At 45.0% G+C, this 20,053-nt stretch overlaps 1 protein-coding gene across 1 annotated transcript in view; it reads right to left on the minus strand.

Moving 5' to 3' along the window:
* The window catches only part of kcnh6a (potassium voltage-gated channel, subfamily H (eag-related), member 6a), a 229,084-nt gene extending 211,096 nt beyond the window's left edge, over window positions 1-17,988 (minus strand). The window contains exon 1 of the mRNA XM_041173545.1: window positions 17,698-17,988. Within this exon, the coding sequence (XP_041029479.1) occupies window positions 17,698-17,773 (76 nt within the window). The 5' untranslated portion in view covers window positions 17,774-17,988. The remainder of the gene's footprint in view (window positions 1-17,697) is intronic.
* Window positions 17,989-20,053: the final 2,065 nt, after the last annotated feature.

Here is a 20,053-nt window from a genome sequence, read left to right on the forward strand (position 1 = left end):
GCTCATTGTTTACTATATTTCTGAAACTCATGTCATTTGCAAGCTTTGAAGTCGTGTCCTGTTTAGCCAAATCGAGATCATTAATACGTTAAAAAAAAGAGCAATGGTCTCATGCCAACCTCTGGGGAACAACAATGTATAATCCAAACAGCCAGAAAACAAACTATTCTGCTGCTAATCTATTTTCATATTCTCCTGGCTCCCCTTCTTCCCTTTTCCAGACCTCCTCTGCAGTTTCTGTGTTTAGCTTGGTTCCCTCATTTTTATTCTTTCATGGGATGTGGGGGTTACCAGGCCAGCATTTGTTGCCCATCCCTAATTGCACTTGAACTGAGTTGGATGCTCAACCATTTCAGAGGGCAGTTAAGAGTCAACCTCATTGCTGTGGATCTGGAGTCAAATGTAGGCCAGACCAGGTAAGGATGGCAGATTTCCTTCCCCAAAAGGACATTTGTGAACCAGATGAGTCTTTACAACAATCAACACTGGTTTCATGGTCACCATTACTGAGATCAGCTGTTCAATTCCAGGTTTATTAATGGAATTTAAATTCCACCAGCTGCCAAGGTGGGATTTGAACTCTTGTTCTTTAAACACTAGTCTGGGCCTCTAGATTACTAGTCCAGTGACATTACCACTATACCACCATCTCCCTTCCAACCATACAGTCATCAGGCTTCTTTTTCTGTTTAATTTCAACCTCTATTCACCCTGGCATGAGAAACAGCGGCCGAGACCAGAAAGGAGGGGCGTTACCCTCAGAACCTTCAAGTGGCGGAGTCTGAAGTGATGTCACGATTCAAAAAGTGACGTGATGCAGGAGAGGCAGCTGAGTAAGGCAGGTAAGTAGAGTCAGGTGAGTACTTCTGCTTACTTTTTCTGCTAATTAGACTGCTCCAGTCCATTAGCTTGAACAAAACTTTGGACTGTCGTGGGAGTGTTTGGAGTGGAATTAGGCCCCTAGTGTAGTTAGTATTCTTTAAAGAGAGTAACTAATGAGCTTAATCTAAAGGGAAGTTGTGGCAGCAGAGCTCACACCTGTGATATGCTCCTCCTGTGCTGTGTGGGGAGTCACGGGCACTTCCAGTGTCCCTGGCAACCATGTGCGCAGGAAGTGTGTCCAGCTGCAGCTACTGGCTAACCACACTTCAGGGCTGGAGCTGTGGGTGGATTCACTGTGGAGTGTCAGTGATGCTGATGTTATTGTGGACAGCACGTTCAGTGAGGTGGTCACACCTCAGCTAAAGATTGAACAGGCAGAAAGGGGATGAGTGATCACCAGATGGAGTAGAGGGAGGCAGGTAGTGCAGGAATCCCCTGTGGCCGTCCCCCTCTCTAACAGATTTATCATTTTAGATACTGTTGGGGGAGACGACTTCTCAGGGGAAAGCAACAGGAGCCAAGTCCCTGGCACCACGGGTGGCTCTGCTGCACAAGAGGGGAGGAAGAAGAGCGGCAGGGCTGTAGTGATAGGGGATTCAATAGTAAGAGGAATAAACAAGCTTTTCTGCGGCCGCAAAAGAGACCCCAGGATGGTATCTTGCCTCCCTGGTGCCAGGGTCAAGGATGTCTTGGAGAGGCTACAGGGCACTCTGAAGGGGGAGGGTGAACAGCCAGTGGTTGTGGTACATGTTGGTACCAACAACATAGGTAAAAAAGAGATGAGGCCCTACAAGCTGAATGCAGGGAGTTAGGGTGTAAATTAAAAAGTCGGACCTCAAAGGTAGTAATCTCAGGATTACTACCAGTGCCATATGCTAGCGAGAGTAGAAATAACAGGATATATCAGATGAATACATGGCTGAAGAAATAGCATTGCGGGGAGGAATTCAGATTCCTGGGACATTGGGATCAGTTCTGGGGAAGGTGGGGCCAGTGCAAACAGGAGGGGCTGCATCTGGGCAGGACCAATGTGCTCAGGGTGGGGGGTGGGGGGGAGTGTTTGCTAGTGCAGTTGGGGAGAGGGTTTAAACTAGAATGGCTGGGGGGTGGGAATCTGAGCAGGAAGACAGAGGAGGGGGAAACAAGGATAGAAACAAAAGGCAGAAAAGTAAGAAGCAAAAGTGGAAGGCAGAAAAAACAAGGAAGAAAAACAAATGGGGTCATAGTGCAAAATAAAGCTAAGATGACTAACAAGGTTAAAAAGACAAGTCTAAAGGCATTGGATCTTAATGCATGGAGCATTCGCAATGAGGTAGATGAATTAACAGCGCAAATAGATATAAATGTTTATGATATAGTTGCAATTACAGAGACATGGCTGCAGGGTGACCAAGGATGGGAACTAAACATCCAGGGGTATTCAATATTTAGGAAGGATAGACAAATAGGGAAAAGGAGATGGGGTAGCATTGTTAGCAAAGGAGAAAATCAATGCAATTGTGAGGAAGGATATTGGTTCAGAAAATCATGATGTGGAATCTATTTGGGTGGAGATAAGAAACACCAAGGGGCAGGAAAAAGTTGGTGGGGGTTGTCTATAGGCCCCCAAACAGTAATGGAGCTGTGAGGGAAGGTATTAAGCAGGAAATTAGAGACACATGGAACAAGGGTACAACTGTAATCATGGGTGACTTTAATCTACATATAGATTGGACAAACCAAACTAGCAATAATACTGTGGAGGAGGATTTCCTGGAGTGTGTACATGATGGTTTTTTTAGACCAATGCATTGAGGAATCAACTAGACAGCAGGCTATCCTAGACAGGGTATTGTGCGATGAGAAAGGATTATTTAATAATCTTGTTGTGCCATTTCCCTTGGGGAAGAGCGACCGTAAAATTATAGAATTGTTCATTAGGATGGAGAGTGAAGAAGTTGAATCCGAAAATAAAGGGAACTTTGTGGGTATGAGGCGCGAGTTGGCAATGATGGATTGCAGAACCTTACTAAAAGGGTTGACAGTGGATAGGTAATGGCTAATATTTAAGTAACATATGCATGAATTACAGCAATTATTCATTCCTGCCGACACAAAAATAAAACAGAAAAGGTGGCTCAACAATGGCTTGCAAAAGAAATTAGGGATAGTATTAGATCCAAAGAGGAGACATATAAAATTGCCAGAAAAAGCAGCAAGCCTGAGGATTGGGAGCAGTTTAGAATTCAGCAAAAGTGGACAAAAAGATTGATCAAGAAGGGGAAAATGGAGTATGAGAGTAAACTTGCAAGGAACATAAAACTAACTGTAAAAGCTTCTATAAATATGCGAAGAGAAAAAGATTAGCGAAGACAAATGTAGGTCCCTTACAGTCAGAAACAGGGGAAATTATAATGGAGAACAAAGACATGGCAGAAGAATTGAACACATATTTTGGTTCGGTCTTCACAAAAGAGGACACAAATAATTTCCCAGAAATGTTAGGAAACCAGGGGTCTAGTGAGAGGGAGGAATTGAAGGAAATCAGTATTAGTAAAAAAAAATGGTGTTAGAGAAATTAATGGGGTTAAAGGCTGAAAAATCCCCAGGGCCTGATAATCTACATCCCAGAGCACTAAAGGAAGTGGCCCTGGAAATATTGGTTGCATCTTCCAAAATTCTATAGACTCTGGAGCAGTTCCCACAGATTGGAGGGTGGCAAATGTAACTTTACTATTTAAAAAATGAGGGAGAGAAAAAACAGACCAGTTAGCCTAACATCAGTAGTGAGGAAAATGCTAGAGTCTATTGTAAAAGACATGGTAATAGAACACTTGGAAAGCATTAATGGGATTAGACAAAGTCAGCATGGGTTTATGAAAGGGAAATCATGCTTAACTAATCTACTGGAGTTTTTTTAGAGGGTGTAACTAGTGAAATAGATAAGGGAGAACCAATGGATGTGGTGTATTTGGATTTGGAGAAGGCTTTTGATAATGTCCCACATAAGAGGCCAGTGGGCAAAATTAAAGCACATGGGACTGGGGGTAATATACTGGCATGGATAAGAATTGATTGATCGACCGAAACGGAGAGTGGGAAAAAAATGGGTCTTTTTCCGGTTGGCAGGCAGTGACTAGTGGGGTACCACAGGGATCAGTGCTTGGGCCACAGCTATTCACAATATACATAAATGACTTGGACGAGGGAACCAAATGTAATATTTCCAAGATGACACAAAACTGGGTGGGGTTGTGAGGAGGATGCAAGGAGGCTTCAGGGTGATTTAGACAAATTGAGTGTGTGGGCAAACACATGGCAGATGCAGTATAACGTGGATAAATGTGAAGTTATACACTTCGGTGTGAAAAACAGAAAGGCAGAGTATTATTTAAATGGTGATATATTGGGAAATGTGGACATACAAAGGGATCTGGGTGTCCTTGCACACCTGTCAATGAAAGTAAATAGGCAGGTGCTGCAAGCAATTAGGAAGGCTAACGGTATGTTGGCCTTCATTGCAAGAGGATTTGAGTTCAGATGTAGAGGTGTCTTACTGCAGTTATACAGGGCCTTGGTGAGACCACACCTGGAGTATTGCGTGCAGTTTTGGTCTCCCTACCTAAGAAAGGATATACTTGCCATAGAGGGAGTGCAGTGAAGGTTCACTAGGCAGATGCCGGGGATGGCAGGACTTTCGTATGAGGAGAGATTGGTCTGACTGGGCCTGTATTCACTAGAGTTCATAAGAATGAGAGGGGATCTGATCGAAACGTATAAAATTCTAACAGGGCTACACAGACTAGATACAGGGAGGATGTTTCCCCTGGTTGGGGAGTCTAGAACCAGGAGCCACAGTCTCAAGATATGGGGTAGGACATTTAGGGCGTAGAGATGAGGAAAAGTTTCTTCACTCAGGGGGTGGTCAACCTGTGGAATTCTCTACCACAGAAGGGCTGTGGAGGCCGGGTCACTGAGTATATTCTAGAAAGAAATTAATAAATTTTTGGATATTAGGGGCATCAGGGGTATGGAGAGAAAACGGGAATAAGGCGTTGAGATACAGGATCAGTCATATTGAATAACAGAGTAGGCTCGAAGGGCTGAATGGCCTACTCCTGTTCCTTGTTTCTATGTGTTCTATGTGTTTATGATCTCTTGCTGTGGATGTTTTTCCTTTGGCTCTTATGGGAATACACTGTATTTGAGTTACCTCCTTCTTGAAGGCATCCCATGTTCAATTAATCGTTTGCCTATCAACTTTTGATTACAATTCACCTTGACCAGATTCCTTTTTATCCAATTGAAATTAACCCTCCTCCAGTTAAGTATTTCTAGGTTTGATTATTCCTTGTCCAGTTCCATAACTATTTGAAACCTAATATTTGGATTACTGTTCCCCAAACGCTCCCCCACGGCAACATTCTTCACTCTGCTAGTTGACCATAATAATTCAAAGACAACATGGGCCTGAATTTTTTGGATGGCAGGGTCTTGCTTCCTGCTATCCAAAGAGCTGGTGGTGTCTCAGTGCTTTGCAGCTATTTCATTCTTGAATGAGCATTAAGGCAGGAAATGCTGTAGTGATATTGTCGGGGGAGTAGTAACCCAGGGACTCAGAGTAATGCTCTGGGGACCTGGGTTCAAATCCTGCCATGACAGATGGTTGAATTTGAATGTTTAAAAAAAGTCTAATGATGACCATGAAACCATTGTCGATTGTTGTAAAAACCCATCTGGTTCACTAATGTCCTTTAGGGAAGGAAATCTGTCCTTACCTGGCCTGGCCTACATGTGACTCCAGACCACAGCAATGTGGTTGACTCTTCAATGCCCTCTGATCTAGAGCAATTAGGATGAGCATAAATGGAGGCCTGGCCAGCAATGCCCATATCCCATGAATTAATAAAATAGAAAGTGGCTGCAGGTGGGACTTCCACCCCTCACTCAGGAGGAAGCCCCGCCTTAGAGAGCGGCTGGCCAGTCTGATTGGCCGACAGCTCTCCAGTCCCTGTAGTGACAGCTCTACCGTGGATAGAGGAAGAAATGCAGGAGGATGTCGCAGCCTCAGTCTGGGCACCAGAGGCCCAGATAAGTTCAAGGGGTCACAGGGCGGGGAGGCTGGGGAAGGCTGGGAGGCTGCGAAGGGGGTGATCAGGGTCTTGGGGGAGAGGGAATTCTGGAGGCCACTGGAACTTAAGGGGGCCTCTGATGGAGGCTGCCCCCCACCCCGACCCGAGATGTAACTGTTCTTTTTTGGGTTTCTCTGGAAGCTCAATCCTCTCGCCAGCCTAAAAATTAAGACTGGATGGGAAACAGCCTTTAAGTGGCCCCACTGTTGGGGATCATGAAGTTCATGTCATTAATACAGAACGTGGATCATTTCATCAACAGCACGAAAGATTAGTTCTGTATTTGGAACTGGTGCAGAACACTGATTGAATACAGCCATCGAAATGCATTCATAATTCATTCCCAGTACTTCAGCTACTGAGAATTATGACAAATTTACACTGGGCACCCTTAATTTGAACTTCAGACTTCAATTTACTTGAGTGCAAACGGGGAGCAATTTTACTGACGAGGGCCAGAGACCCTGGGTAGGATTTTATGGCCACTCCACTGGCCGTGTTTTTGGTGAGCAGGATGGGGCAGGGGCTCGTAAAGTATGACAGGTGGGTAGCCCACCACCTTCCCCCGACCTGGTGCCCATAATATGGGGGGTGGGTGGGTTAAGCGCCCACTGCCCGCCTGCCCTGAGGCTGATTGAAGCCGTTAAATGGCCAGTTAGTGGCCACTTAAAAAACTCAATCCTCCGTTGCCATTAAGGCTGGGAGGTGGAAAATGTCAAAGGTTGTGGAGGCCAATTTTTCACCAAAATTGGTGAAAGGGCGGAAAGCAGGGAGGGGTAGATTTTCTGGGGAATGCCCTGCATGTGCACATTGGGGCCTGTTTGTGCCTCCCCACCTGGCTTCCACAATCCATTCTGCCCCCCAGCACTCTCTCTCTCGCACCACCACCACCACCCCAACTCCCTAAGGTTGAGGCCCAGGAGAGGGGGGTGCAGACAGTGCCAAACACCACTGCCCAGGAACTAGTGGGATGCCTGGGCTCAGCGTTTCAAATGGAGTTCTCAAGCCATCTAGCCTGAGCAGCCAGGGCTTCAGGCCTGAACGACTGGCTTTAATAAAAACCCGGAAGAGTCAGGCTGGGAGTTCCGGTTTTTTTTAAAGCCGGTCTGGCAGGCCAGTTTCACTAAGTTGCTGCGCTGCTGCTTCTGGCCTTCCGACAGCTTCGTGGGTTTGAGTGTTATTCTGAAAAGCCCGCCATAAAAACCATAATGCGGGTGGGGTGGGTGCATATGGGGTTGGATGGGTGGGTTGGACAGGAAGTGTGGTTGGAGGGCAGTTGGATGGGTGGGGGGGGGGGGGCGGGGTGAGGGGTTGGAGTGAATGAAAGAAGGGTGTGGTAGCTTGTGTCGGGGGGAGACTGGAGAGCATGGGGTGGGGTGGGGTCACTTTTAAGGTTTAGTACTACAAAATTAAATAGTGTACACTTCTCAAACTCTGTTTTGAATTTTAACCAGCATATACAATTTTTAAAATTCATTTTACGGAACGTGGTCATCACTGGTCAGGCCAGCATTTGTTGTCCATCCCTAATTGCCCTTGAGAAGGTGGTGGTGAGCTGCCTTCTTGAACCGCTGCAGTCCATGTGGTGTAGGTACACCCACAGTGCAGTTAGGGAGGGAGTTCCAGGATTTTGACTCAACCACAGTGAAGGAACGGCCAATATATTTCCCAGTCAGGATGGTGAGTGGCTTGGAGGGGAACTTCCAGGTGGTGGTGTTCCCATCTATCTGCTGCCCTTCTTCTAGACAGTAGTGGTCGTGGAAAACAAAAACAGAATTACCTGGAAAAACTCAGCAGGTCTGGCAGCATCGGCGGAGAAGAAAAGAGTTGACGTTTCGAGTCCTCATGACCCTTCGACAGAACTACCCAGGGCAATGTCTTGACCAGTGTCAAGCTGCCTGGTTTAAATGTCAACAATGCTTAGCAGTTAACTGTCAGTCACCATCAACTGGTGTTTGGATGGCGCTGCCTAAGGAGCCTTGGTGAGTTTCTGTAGTGCATCTTGTGGTTGGTACACACTGCTGCCACTGTGCATCAGTGGTGGAGGGAGTGACTGTCTGAAGAAGTGGTGCCAGTCAAATGGGCTGCTTTGTCCTGGATGGTGTCAAGCTTCTTGAGCGTTTTAGGAGCTGCACTCATCCAGGCAAGTGGGGAGTATTCCATCATACTCCTGACTTGTGCCTTGTAGATGGTGGACAGGCATTGGGGAACCAGGAGGTGAGTTTCTTGCTGCAGGATTCCTAGCCTCTGACCTGCTCTAGTAGCCACAGTATTTATGTGCTGAGTCCAGTTCAGTTTAAGGTCAATGGTAACCCCCAGGATGTTGATAATGGGAGATGCAGTGATGTAATGCCATTGAGTGTCATGGGCGATGGTTAGATTCTCTCTTGTAGGATATGGTCATTGCCTGACACTTGTGTGGTGCAAATGTTACTTGTCTCTTGTCAGCCCAAGCCTGGATATTGTCCAGGTCTTGCTGCATTTGGACATGGACTGCTTCAGTATCTGAGGAGTCACGAATGGTGCTGAACATTGTGCAATCATCAGCGAACATCCCCACTTCTGACCTTATGATGGAAGGAAGGTCATTGGTGAAGCAGCTGAAGATGGTTGTGCCGAGGACACTATCCTGAGGAACTCCTGCAGTGATGTCCTAGAACTGAGATGATTGACCTCCACCAACTATGACCATCTTCCTTTGTGCTACATATGACAATCTCACCTCACCTTTGGAGTTCAGAACTTTTGTCCATGTTTGAACCAAGGCTATAATGAAGTCTGAAGCTGAGTGACCCTAATGGAACCCAAACTGAGTGTCAGTGAGCTTTTTATTGCTAAGCAAGTGCTGCTTGACAGCACTGTTGATGATCCCTTACAACTCTTTACTGATGATCGAGAGTAGGCTGATGGGATGGTAATTGGCCGGGTTGGATTTGTCCTGCTTTTTGTGTACAGGACACACCTGGGCAATTTTCTACATAGCTGGGTAGATGCCAGTGTTGTAGCTGTACTGAAACGGCTTGGCTAGGGGCGCAGCAAGTTCTGGAGCACAAGTCTTCAGTACTATTGCCTGAATATTGTCAGGGCCCTTAGCCTTTGAAGTATTCACTGCCTTCAACCATTTCTTGATATCATGTGGAGTGAATCGAATTGGCTGAAGACTGGCAGCTATGTTGCTGGGGACCTCTGGAGGATGCCGAGATGGATCATCCACTTGGCACTTCTGGCTAAAGATTGTTGCAAATGCTTCTTTTGCACCGATGTGCTGGGCTCCCTCATCATTGAGGATGGGGATACTTGTGGAGCCTCCTCCTCCAGTGAGTTGTATAATTGTCCACCACCATTCATGACTGGATGTGGCAGGACTGCAGAGCTTAGACCTGATCCGTTGGTTGTGGAATCGCTTAGTTCTGTCTATTGCTTGCTGCTTATGCTGTTTGGCACACAAATAGTCCTGTGTTGTAGCTTCACCGGGTTGATACCTCATTTTTAGGTATGCCTGGTGCTGCTCCTGCCATGCGCTTCTACACTCTTCATTGAATCAGGGTTGATCCCCTGGTTTGATGGTAATGGTAGAGTGGGGGATATGCTGGGCCATGAGATTACAGATTGTGTTTGAGTACAATTCTGCTGCTGCTGATGACCCACAGCGCCTCATGCGTACTCAGCGTTGAGTTGCTAGATCTGTTCAAAATCTATCCCATTTAGCGTGGTGGTACTGCCACACAACACGATGCAGGGTATCTTCAATGCACTAGTGTTAGGCACAGCTATGTGAAGCATAGGTGGCCATGGGTCATCTCATTATGTTAGGTGTGGTTGAACTAAGTGCTCAGGCCCTGTGTGTGGTTATATTAATACTGCTAGCTTGCCAAATCCAAGAGGAATAGTTCCTTAGTCTTGTGACAAAAAAGAAACACTTTCATCTAAGTTGAATTATTAAGCCTAAGCAGGTTCTCTTATTGGACACATGCAGGATCAAGATCAGTTATTGTTAGCTTTTTCTACAAGTTGCATAGAACAGGTTGTAATCTGGTTAATTTTCACACCTCAGGACAAAAATCATACTTCAGAAAGGCCTTGGTTTGTGTGACTTCATTGCTGCTCTTGTACTTTGATGGCAAACTGCTGAGCAGACCATTCAAAGCATTGACAAAGATCAATTTAGATGACTGCAGCTGTTCAAGATGGCAGCTCACCACCACCATTTCAAGAGCAATTAGGGATGGGCAACAGGTGCCGGCCTAGCCAGTGACAGACAAATCCCGGGAAATTATTTTAAAAATGGATCAAGTCATTTTAATTCAAATGTCTTGTGTGATTGAAATTCTGAGGGAGGGGTCTCTATGAGTTTGATTGAGAGTGTGTCCAGGGTAAAGCTTGGATGAGATTGACAAGAGACACTTGACCATTGATTCTTTGATGGACAGGTCAGTGACCCTAAGCTTCCAACTGCAGACGGCTGCTGTCATTCTGAAGTCAGCAGAGATACAAGGCCGGTCAGAAACTGGCTACTGATATTTCACCAGGTCAGAAGTGGCCATGTTATGTGGATGAACTGTACACCAAGGGTTAGTGCTTTTTGAATGTCTTCAAAAATTTGAAGAACAGAATAAAATGTGTAATTACCATGAATATCCTGCTTGTTCTGGATTAAGCTCATTTACTACTTCATGTTACATAAACTGTCTGTTCATTTATAGAACTGAAATAGTGTAGGTGTCAGACATGGCTCAGAAATAGCACTCTTGCTTCAGAGTCAGGAAGTGAAGTCCCACTTCAGAGACTTGAGCCTATAATCCAGGCTGACACTCAGTGCAGTAATAAGGGAGTGCTGCACTGTCAGAGATGCCGTCTTTCCAATGAGACATTAAACTGAGGCCCTGTCCGCCCTCCCAGTGGAGGTAAACGATCCCATGCTGCTATTTTTAAGAGAAGCAGGGAATTTTCCCTACTATCCTGACCAATATTAAATTTCTCAACTAACAGCATAACAGATTATCAGGCAATTATCTCATTGTTGTTTGTGGGAGCTTGCTGTGTGTAAATTGGCTGCGTAGTTTTCAGCATTACAACAGCGGCTACACTTCAAAAATACTTCATTCGCTGTGAAACACTTTGGGACGTTCTGAGGTCATGAAAGGTGCTATATAAATGCACATTGTGGTTTTTTTTTATTCAGTCTGCCTATTGGAATTAAGAAGCATCTGTAGTGACAAGTGATGTACTGTACTAAGTAGAATCCAGTGGGAAGGAGAGAGATCCTCTTCTCAACCCCTGGGTCTTGCTACATTTATCTAGATTTTGGATAGAATAAGGTAACTCTCCAGTTCATAGGGGACACATGGCCCATTTATGAGAGAGCTGATGAATCCTGAAGATGATCTAGCATAAAAACCCCAACATTTGTGCACATATGAACAATGAAGTCATAAGCAGACAGAACTTGAGGAACTCACCTCCTCCCATCCCCCTGTGCCTTGACTTGCCCGAATTGGGAAAGCCGGAATTGAGACTTTGTAACTCATCAGAACTTTGTCACTGGCTCAATTTATTGTGGTGCACTGCAGGAGTTGTATTCAGACAGTCTGAATCCACAAACAGGCAATTTCAGGAAATAGCAATCCGAATCATATTACAGAACCTTCCACAGGAAGCGTCCTGCAAGTATAATTGAGATTTTGATATCACAGTGAGTTTGTCAGAAGTAGAAATATAAAATGTACCTCACAGCACAGTCTCCCCCACCGCACCCCCCAACCGGGTAACTTCACCGAATGCGTGCTATGCAAAGATAACCCTGGTAAGAGCATTAATTATTTAGGATTAAATTAATTAATTAGGATTAAAAACATTTGAGGCATAATGGACTTTTCAGAATTGTTGAATTAGGAAAAGTTTGGGGGAGGCAGTCATTAGATGCTGTTGCATAGACCTGTCACTAGAATCCACCATTCTTAAAGCAGCATCATAATATTTCACAGCAAAGAAAGAGGCCATTTGGCCCATCATGTCTGTGATTGCAAGAGTTGTTCAGTTAGTTACAAACCCCTGCTCTTTCTCCACAGCTCTGCAATGTTATGTCTTTTTTAATATATATCCAATTCTGCTTTGAAATTTACTATTGAAACATCTTCCAACACCCTTTCAGGCAGTGCATTCAAGATTGCATCTCAAATTATAAAATGGAGAGGACAGAGAAGGACATTTGGCCCAGTTTATAGAACTGAAATAGTGTAGGTGTCAGACATGGCTCAGAAATAGCACTCTTGCTTCAGAGTCAGGAAGTGAAAACCCACTTGTTTGTGGGAGCTTGCTGTGTGCAAATTGGCTGCGTAGTTTCCAGCATTACAACAGCGGCTACACTTCAAAAAATACTTCATTCGCTGTGAAACACTGTGAAATCGTTTACCTCCACTCAAGTGTACATTAAAAATTTCCTCATCTCCCCACATCTCTGGATTTTTTGCCAATTATCTTAAATCTGTCTTCCCTGGTTAACAATCTTCTTGCCTGTGAAAGCAGCTTCATCCTATCTACTCTATCAAAACCCATCATTATTTTGAACATCTCCATTAACTCTCCCCCTCACCTTTTTTGCTATAAGAACTTCTCCAGTCTCTCCACATAACTGAAATCCCTCAACCCTGTATCATCCACCTGCAATTAACCCTAGTTTGCAAGGGAGTGGAGGTATCTCTCTCTGTTTCAGAGAGAGCCAAGTGATTACAGCCTGAGGGTACCACTTTGCGTCAAGCAAGGGCAGAACAGGAACCTCGCCCACTTTTACTGGCTGTCAGGGGCATGTTGGAAGGATTAGCAGGCTGACTATCAACATTTTTGGCCATGTCATATATGTTCTGTCCATGACTAACAGTATTGGAGTGGGTCTTGAAGCCCAAACTTCTGGTTCAGAGGTAGAGAGGGGCACCACCCACTGAGCCACAAGACCTCCCTCATCCCTGATACCATTCTAGTAAATCTCTGTTGTACCCTCACTAAGGGCTTGACATCCTTCCTCAAGTGTGCACCAGGATTGGACACAATATGCCAGGTGACCCCATGTTTGCAGAGGTCTCTGTGCCGTCCACTAAAAACAGGTTTACACAAAAATATGTAATCCAGTCACTCACACATGGGTAGAGTTATGGCAGATCAAATAGGAGCCTGGATTTTCATTTGAAATAGAACTGGGGAAACAGAGACATCTCCCTAACTTGGGGGCACTGGCAGGGGGACAATCAATACCGATGGCAGTGCCAATCTCAGAGGACATGTAAGGCACTGAGTGCAGTTAACACTAATGTTGGGTGGTACAGTTAGTGCAAGCACTGGGACATAGTGCTAACCTAAACAGGATCAGTGCCTGGAACTAAGACCCTTTGGAATGGTCTTGCTGCTGCCATCAATATCCTGTCACTATATGTTATCAATATTTCATCATCAATATCCTGCCGTCATGCTAGCATTCTTTGTTGGTCACACCCCCATTTTACTAATGTGTTTTTTGTTCTCCTGAGGTTCTGATCCTTTTCACATGGAATGCCAGGCTCCACTACCTAAACTCCATAGCTTCACTCCCCCTTTTCTCTGTAACCTCCTCCAGCCCTACTACCTTCCAAGATATCTGCGTTCCTCCAAGTCTAGCCTCCTGAGCATCTCTGACTTTAAATGTGCCACCATGGGCTGTGCTTTCAAATGCCTCGGCCCTAAGCTCTGGAATTCCCTTCCTTAACCTCTCCACATCTCTCTCCTCTGTAAAGATGCTCCTTAAAACCTACCACTCTGTTGATCCTAATCACTAGTTTGGTTGGGCTTATGGATCCAGGTTGCATGCTTGTTTTGGGATGGCCAAGTTGGTACCATAGACAGAGTAGATCAGTAGATAGTTCTTAGGTGGAACACATTCTATTTATTTACAAAGGAACTCAGCAGCTACACTTGTGCTTTCATCTCAAACCCTGTCTCTCCATTACAGACACTAACTATAGACTACTGACTGCTCAGGTAGCCCTGCTATTGCTACTCTGCTATTGAATACTAAAATCATGTGATCTTCCATTATTACATTCTTCTTAAAGGTATATTACACAATGGGTTACCACACGGTCTGACAAAGCTTTTGGCCAACGTCCCAATATCTGATTATGTGGCTTCATGTTAAACTTATCTGATAGCATTTCTGGAAATGGCTTGGGAAATTTTACTGTTAAAGGCACTTTACAAATGCAAGTTGACACAAAGAGACTCAGATAGCCTGTACCTGCAAATTATTCAACTGTGTGGAGCATCATTGCTGAGCCCAATCTTCTTGCCACCACATGCACACCCTGTGCAGCAAGAGATGAGCTACCTGTAGGGCTGCTCTTTATACCAGGGTTCACTGTGTAGGAATCAGGAGCAGAAATTGGGGCTGATCTCGTCTTCCTCAGTACCAGGGTTCAGGGCCTAGTTCTGGGACCTCCATATCTGTGTCAGCTAATGCCAGCTCATTTAGCACAGACAGAACCGGAGTCCCCTCCCAGTGACCAGCTCAACCTTAATCATCTCTCTCAGGGGGAAATGAGCAGAGGCAGGTGTGGAGTGAGGAGAAAGATAGCTTCAGCTTCCTGACTAACTCAGGAAATTAAAGATAGCACCTGTTTTATAATGCAAATTCTGCCACAACCTCAGCTGATTAGCTTACTTAATTAAAACCGTTCAACCATGTTAACCATAACTACGTGCTCCACTCAGTAGAACACAACAGCCCTGTTCCCACGTCCGTTGTGGTTTAGTCTGTAGCACTCTTGTGTCTGGGACAGGAGGTCATGGTTTCAAATCCCACTCTTGAGACTTGAGCACACAATCAAGGTTGAAACTTAAATGCAATATGGAGGGAGTGCTGCACTGCCAGAGGTGCTGTCTTTCAAATAAGGCATTAGAATAAGGCCATGTACGCCCTCTCAGGTGGAATGTAATAAGTCTCATGGTGTTATCTGAAGAGCAGGGGAGTTCTCCTGGGCAATTTTTATCCCTCAGATAACATCACAAGGACAAAGCGCCTGGTAACAGTCACATTGCTGTTGTGAGAGCTTGCTATGTGCAAATTGGCTGATGCGTTTGCTACATTTCATAAAGTCCATCACTGGCCATAAAATGCTTTGGGACATCCCCAGGTCATGAAAGGTGCTATATGAATATAAATCTTCCTATTCTTACAGGTTAATTTGATAGACAGAATGAGTCCAAAAATCAGATGTTAGTGAATGTGGGGCCAGGTTTGCAGTATTTTATTATTTTCTTTATTTGTTGAACAATAATTAAACAAACATTTCCTGACTTGGGAAACACAATAAAAAGCTGGGGGTCACTGACAGCAATGACTGCGGATAAAGGTTGTGTTTCTAGTTTTCACTCATGCTCTCTCCTTACGGTGCTGTCTCTTGCTGGGCTGTAGAAACACATCAGTACAGCACACAAATCACATTCTTCACATGTCAGCCTATCAGCATAGCATTTACCAAGGAGAAGCATCATGGCAGATTCTGATCTCTGTCCACACTTAACATCAAGTCAACATTACTTGGATAAGGGCTCAGGAGTAGAAGTCGTGCCTCAGTTTCCCTCCCTATCTCAAGGTATCGTTGCTAATAGAAAATGCCATTCCTGCTGTTCTACACATGGCCAGATAACTGAACACACACTGGAGAATAAGCCAACAATCTCCTTCTCTGTATAACCTGGTGTTACTCTGATTAGTACTGGCTGATGGGTAGGAGGGGATTGCACACAATTTTAAGGGAGTCCAGTACTGGGGTACAGTACTGGTGAGTAAATCTCCGGTGACTCATGCAATTTGAGGTGATTAATTATTTGCTTTAGAAAATATTATCAAGTGCAATTCTTCCCAGAGCCTCTTGTGACTAACAATTTAAATAACAGCAAGGTTTCAAGTCAACATAAAATATTAAATTCAAATCTATTGATATTGTAAATGGAGTGTTCATTTTTTAAAATTCCTTAAATCCAACCCCCCTTTCCTCCTGGGACACTCTGGAACTATACAAAACCTGGGAGGGTGCAGGATCCTTTCCCCCTCTCTACTGGTTTAATCTGGGATATTCAAATGGACTTTAGTCCCTCTGTGCATGGGGTGGAGGGACTAGGGGGTCAGAGGAAAAATATCAGCTAGAATTCCCAGTCCTGATTCCATTTCAGTGAGCTTCACTATATGTGTGATAATGTGTGATCAGGGTGTACATCTCCAAGCCAGAGTTGAATCATGGATGACAATCACTGTCTAGTCTCACAGATGCTGTCTGGCTCTTTGGACAATATTCTAAAGGGAACTCTGAGAACCATATCCCAGGATATATCAGGTTGGGACAAACTGGGGGAGGTTTCGGGCCAAATCCATCAGTCACATGCTGCTCACTCCTTCCATTGTCAGAAATGGCGGTGTCAGACTACCCTGCATGTCCTGCGTCCTAGAGGAGGAGGTCCTGAGTGCAGACTGCCCATGTCTTTCAGCTCAAAGATGATGCAGAGCCAAAAAAAGGATAAAGAGTGGACATCTCACTCAGTGGAACCTGTTACCAATGCCCCAAACACTTGGGTACTTTGGAAGATCTCAAGACACTTTCAGAGTTTTATTAGAAATGTTTCCCAACAGAAAGCTGAAGCTATCTCCTCAATGTAAAAATGTTTGATGGGTTATGTCATTAAGGTGTCAGCTGTGATACAGTGATAGCACTCTTGTTTCTGAGTTAGAAGTCCCATTCCAGAGACTGAAACACATATTCTAGGAAGATGTTTCAGCAGAGTGCTGTCTTTTGGATGAGGATTAAGATCTTGGGTGAATGCATAAGGTCAGATGGCAGTTTTCAAAGAAAAGCTGAGGTTCCCTGGTGCACTGGCTAATATTTATCCTACATCACTAAAACTAATTAGCAGTCATAATCATATTGCTGTTAGTAGGAACTCAGATTGGCTGCCACATTTCCTACATGGTCACAATGACTACACTTCAAAACTACTTCATTAGCAGTAAAGTGCTCTTGGGATGAACTGAAGTCCCAAAACCGCTATTTAAATGCATTTTTTTTTCATTATAATCTAAATATCATTGACAATGCACTCCTGCCTGTAACCAGGGGAGGGTCACAGAGGAAGAAGTACTTAAAATGCTGAATAGAATCACTGAAAAACAGGTTGTTTATTCATTTAATAACATTCAGTTGTGAAATTCTTCCCTGATTGTCAGCGCAGTAACTGCATTCCTGCTGTCCGCGATTGGTGGTGGGGGTGGTGGATTGGTTCCCCATTTCAACACAGCAAATCTGGCAGGGAGAGAACAATAGGGCAACAGTAGCGAGAACGCGTGTGTGTAAGCGAGAGTTTGTGTCAGAATGTGTATATGTATGTATAATGTGTGTAAGTGTAGTGTGTGTGTGTGTGTAGTGTGTGTATGAGCGCGCCTGCACCATCCTCATAGCCACAAGGAACCGCACTGGCGTCAGTTTCCATTAACTGGATCCCGTCTCCACATGGGGCTCTGGGCAACAGCGGGAGATCCACAGGATCCCTGCACCCGCAGGTTCCCTCTCCCTCTCCCTTCTACCTCGGATATCGCACACTTGTTCACGTTATTGTTCCACCCCGCACAGCTCACCCAGCTCCTATGGCTCTCACAAGCAGCAGCTTTTAAGGGATCGCCACTTACTCTGCACCTCGAACTTGCGGATGATGGTGTCCAGGTAGGTGTTCTGAGGCGCGACATGGCCCCTGCGAACCGGCATCTTGTCGGCAAGTCTTCGATCGGCTGCTAATTCTTCACACCGGGCACATTGTCTCCTGCTCCATGTCCCATCCCTTTCTGTGCAGTGTGTGGAGAGGAAACACGCCCTCCAGCAGCCAGCTCACTGTTACCAAGACACCGAGCTCCAGGGAAATCCAAGCTCCATCATCCCTGTCACCTCCCAAACACATATAACATGATGAAACCCCTTATTCCAGAGAGAGAGAGAGAGAGATCGGGGGTGGGGAAACAGCAACAATAGGGGAAGGAATCACTGCTGATTAAAGAAACAAAGACTCTCACCAGTTAAAAAGGATTGAAATAAATATCATAAATTAAACATTTACACTCAAATAGCTGCGTGGAGAAACAGCAAGAATTAGTGGCATACGAGGTAGGTGCTGCACAGGCCACATTTAGGGTTGTACACCAATTAATCATCATCGCAGTCCGGCTTCTGCTTGTTCTCATTTCTCTTGAAGGATGCAATTCATCAGCCTCCAAGGGAAGGTTCTGCAAGTGGATTACTTGTAAAACACACTCTAAATTCTGAGCAGATAATCTTCCCCCTGGAAGGTTGCGGTGAGGGGGGTGGGGGGGGGGGGGGAGGTGTCAAACCAAGGTCACACCAGAGTCAGTTTAAAGGGGAACACTCCACACGGAAAAAGAATCCTGGTCTTTGTGTGTTTGCAAATCTGTGAGGAATTAGTACCTGGGCATCAGATTGTTGTCATGAAATTCCACAGGGTGCACCCTTGCCAGCCCAAAACAGAACGCACATCTGTCAACACTCTTCCTGAAGACAGTTCACCTTTAATTCTTCAAACTCTCTTCATTCAAAATACCACAGCTTTCAGAGGGGAGGATGGAATGTGTCTAAACTTACATATGTTTGAAAATTAGTCTTCCAGTGAAATTTGAGCCCAGAAGGTGAAGGATATCAGTGCGAGGGAATGGAACTCTTTCCAACTCAATCATCCAGTGTCCCCATCAAACAGTCCCAGGACAGGTACAGCGCGGGGTTAGATACATTAAGAAGATCCCTCTACTCTGTCCCCATCAAACACTCACCGGACAGGTACAGCACGGGGTTAGATACAGAGTAAAGCTCCCTCTACACTGTCCACATCAAACACTCCCCGGACAGGTACAGCACGGGGTTAGATACAGAGTAAAGCTCCCTCTACACTGTCCCCATCAAACACTCCCAGTACAGGTACAACACGGGGTTAGATACAGAGTAAAGCTCCCTCTACACTGTCCCCATCAAACACTCCCAGGACAGATACATCACGGGGTTAGATACAGAAAGAAGATCCCTCTACACTGTCCCCATCAAACACTCCCAGGACAGGTACAGCATGGGGTTGGGTACAGAGTAAAGCTCCCTCTACACTGTCCCCATCAAACACTTCCAGGGCAGGTACCATACAACGTTAGGCACAGAGCAAAGAATATAAGAACATAAGAAATAGGATCAGGAGTAGGCCATTTGGCCCCTCAAGCCTGCCCCACCATTCAACAAGATCATTGCTGACCTGCCCCAGGCCTCAACTCCTCTTTCGTGTCAGCTCCTCATAGCGCTCAACCCCCTGATATTTCAAAAATCTATCTACCTCCTCTTTAAATACTTCCAGTGATCTACCCTCCACAAATCTCTGGTGATGAGAATTCCAGACATTCACTACCCTCTGAGAGAAGAAATTCCTTTGCATCTCAGTTTTAAATGAGAGTCCCCTTATTCTGTAACTATGTTCCCTAGTTCGAGATTCCCCCACTAGTGAAACTTCTTCTCTACATCTACCCTGTCAAGCCCCCTCAGAATCTTGTACGTTTCAATAAAATCACCCCTCATTCTTTAAACTCTAATGAATAAAGGCCTAACCTGTTTAGCTGTTCTTGATAAGTCAACCCCTTCATCCCAGGAATCAGCCTAGTGAATCTCTTTTGAACCGCCTCCAATGCCAATATATCCTTTCTTAAATATAGGGACCAAATCTGTACACAGTATTCCAGGTACAGCCTCACCAACACCCTGTACAGTTGTAACAAGACTTCCCTATTTTTAAACTCCAACCCCCTAGAATTAAAGGCCAAAATTCCATTTGCCTTCTTAATTACTTGCTGCACCTGCATGCTAACCTTTTGTGTTTCATGCACAAGAACACCCAGATCCCGCTGTGCTGCACTTTTTTGGGAGTCTCTCTCTATTTAAATAATAGTCTTGCCTTTTGTTTCTTCCTACCAAAGTGCATGACCTCACACTTTCCTACATTAAACT

Source organism: Carcharodon carcharias, chromosome 23 (assembly GCF_017639515.1).
Source record: "Carcharodon carcharias isolate sCarCar2 chromosome 23, sCarCar2.pri, whole genome shotgun sequence".
Classification (NCBI taxonomy): Eukaryota; Metazoa; Chordata; class Chondrichthyes; order Lamniformes; family Lamnidae; genus Carcharodon; species Carcharodon carcharias.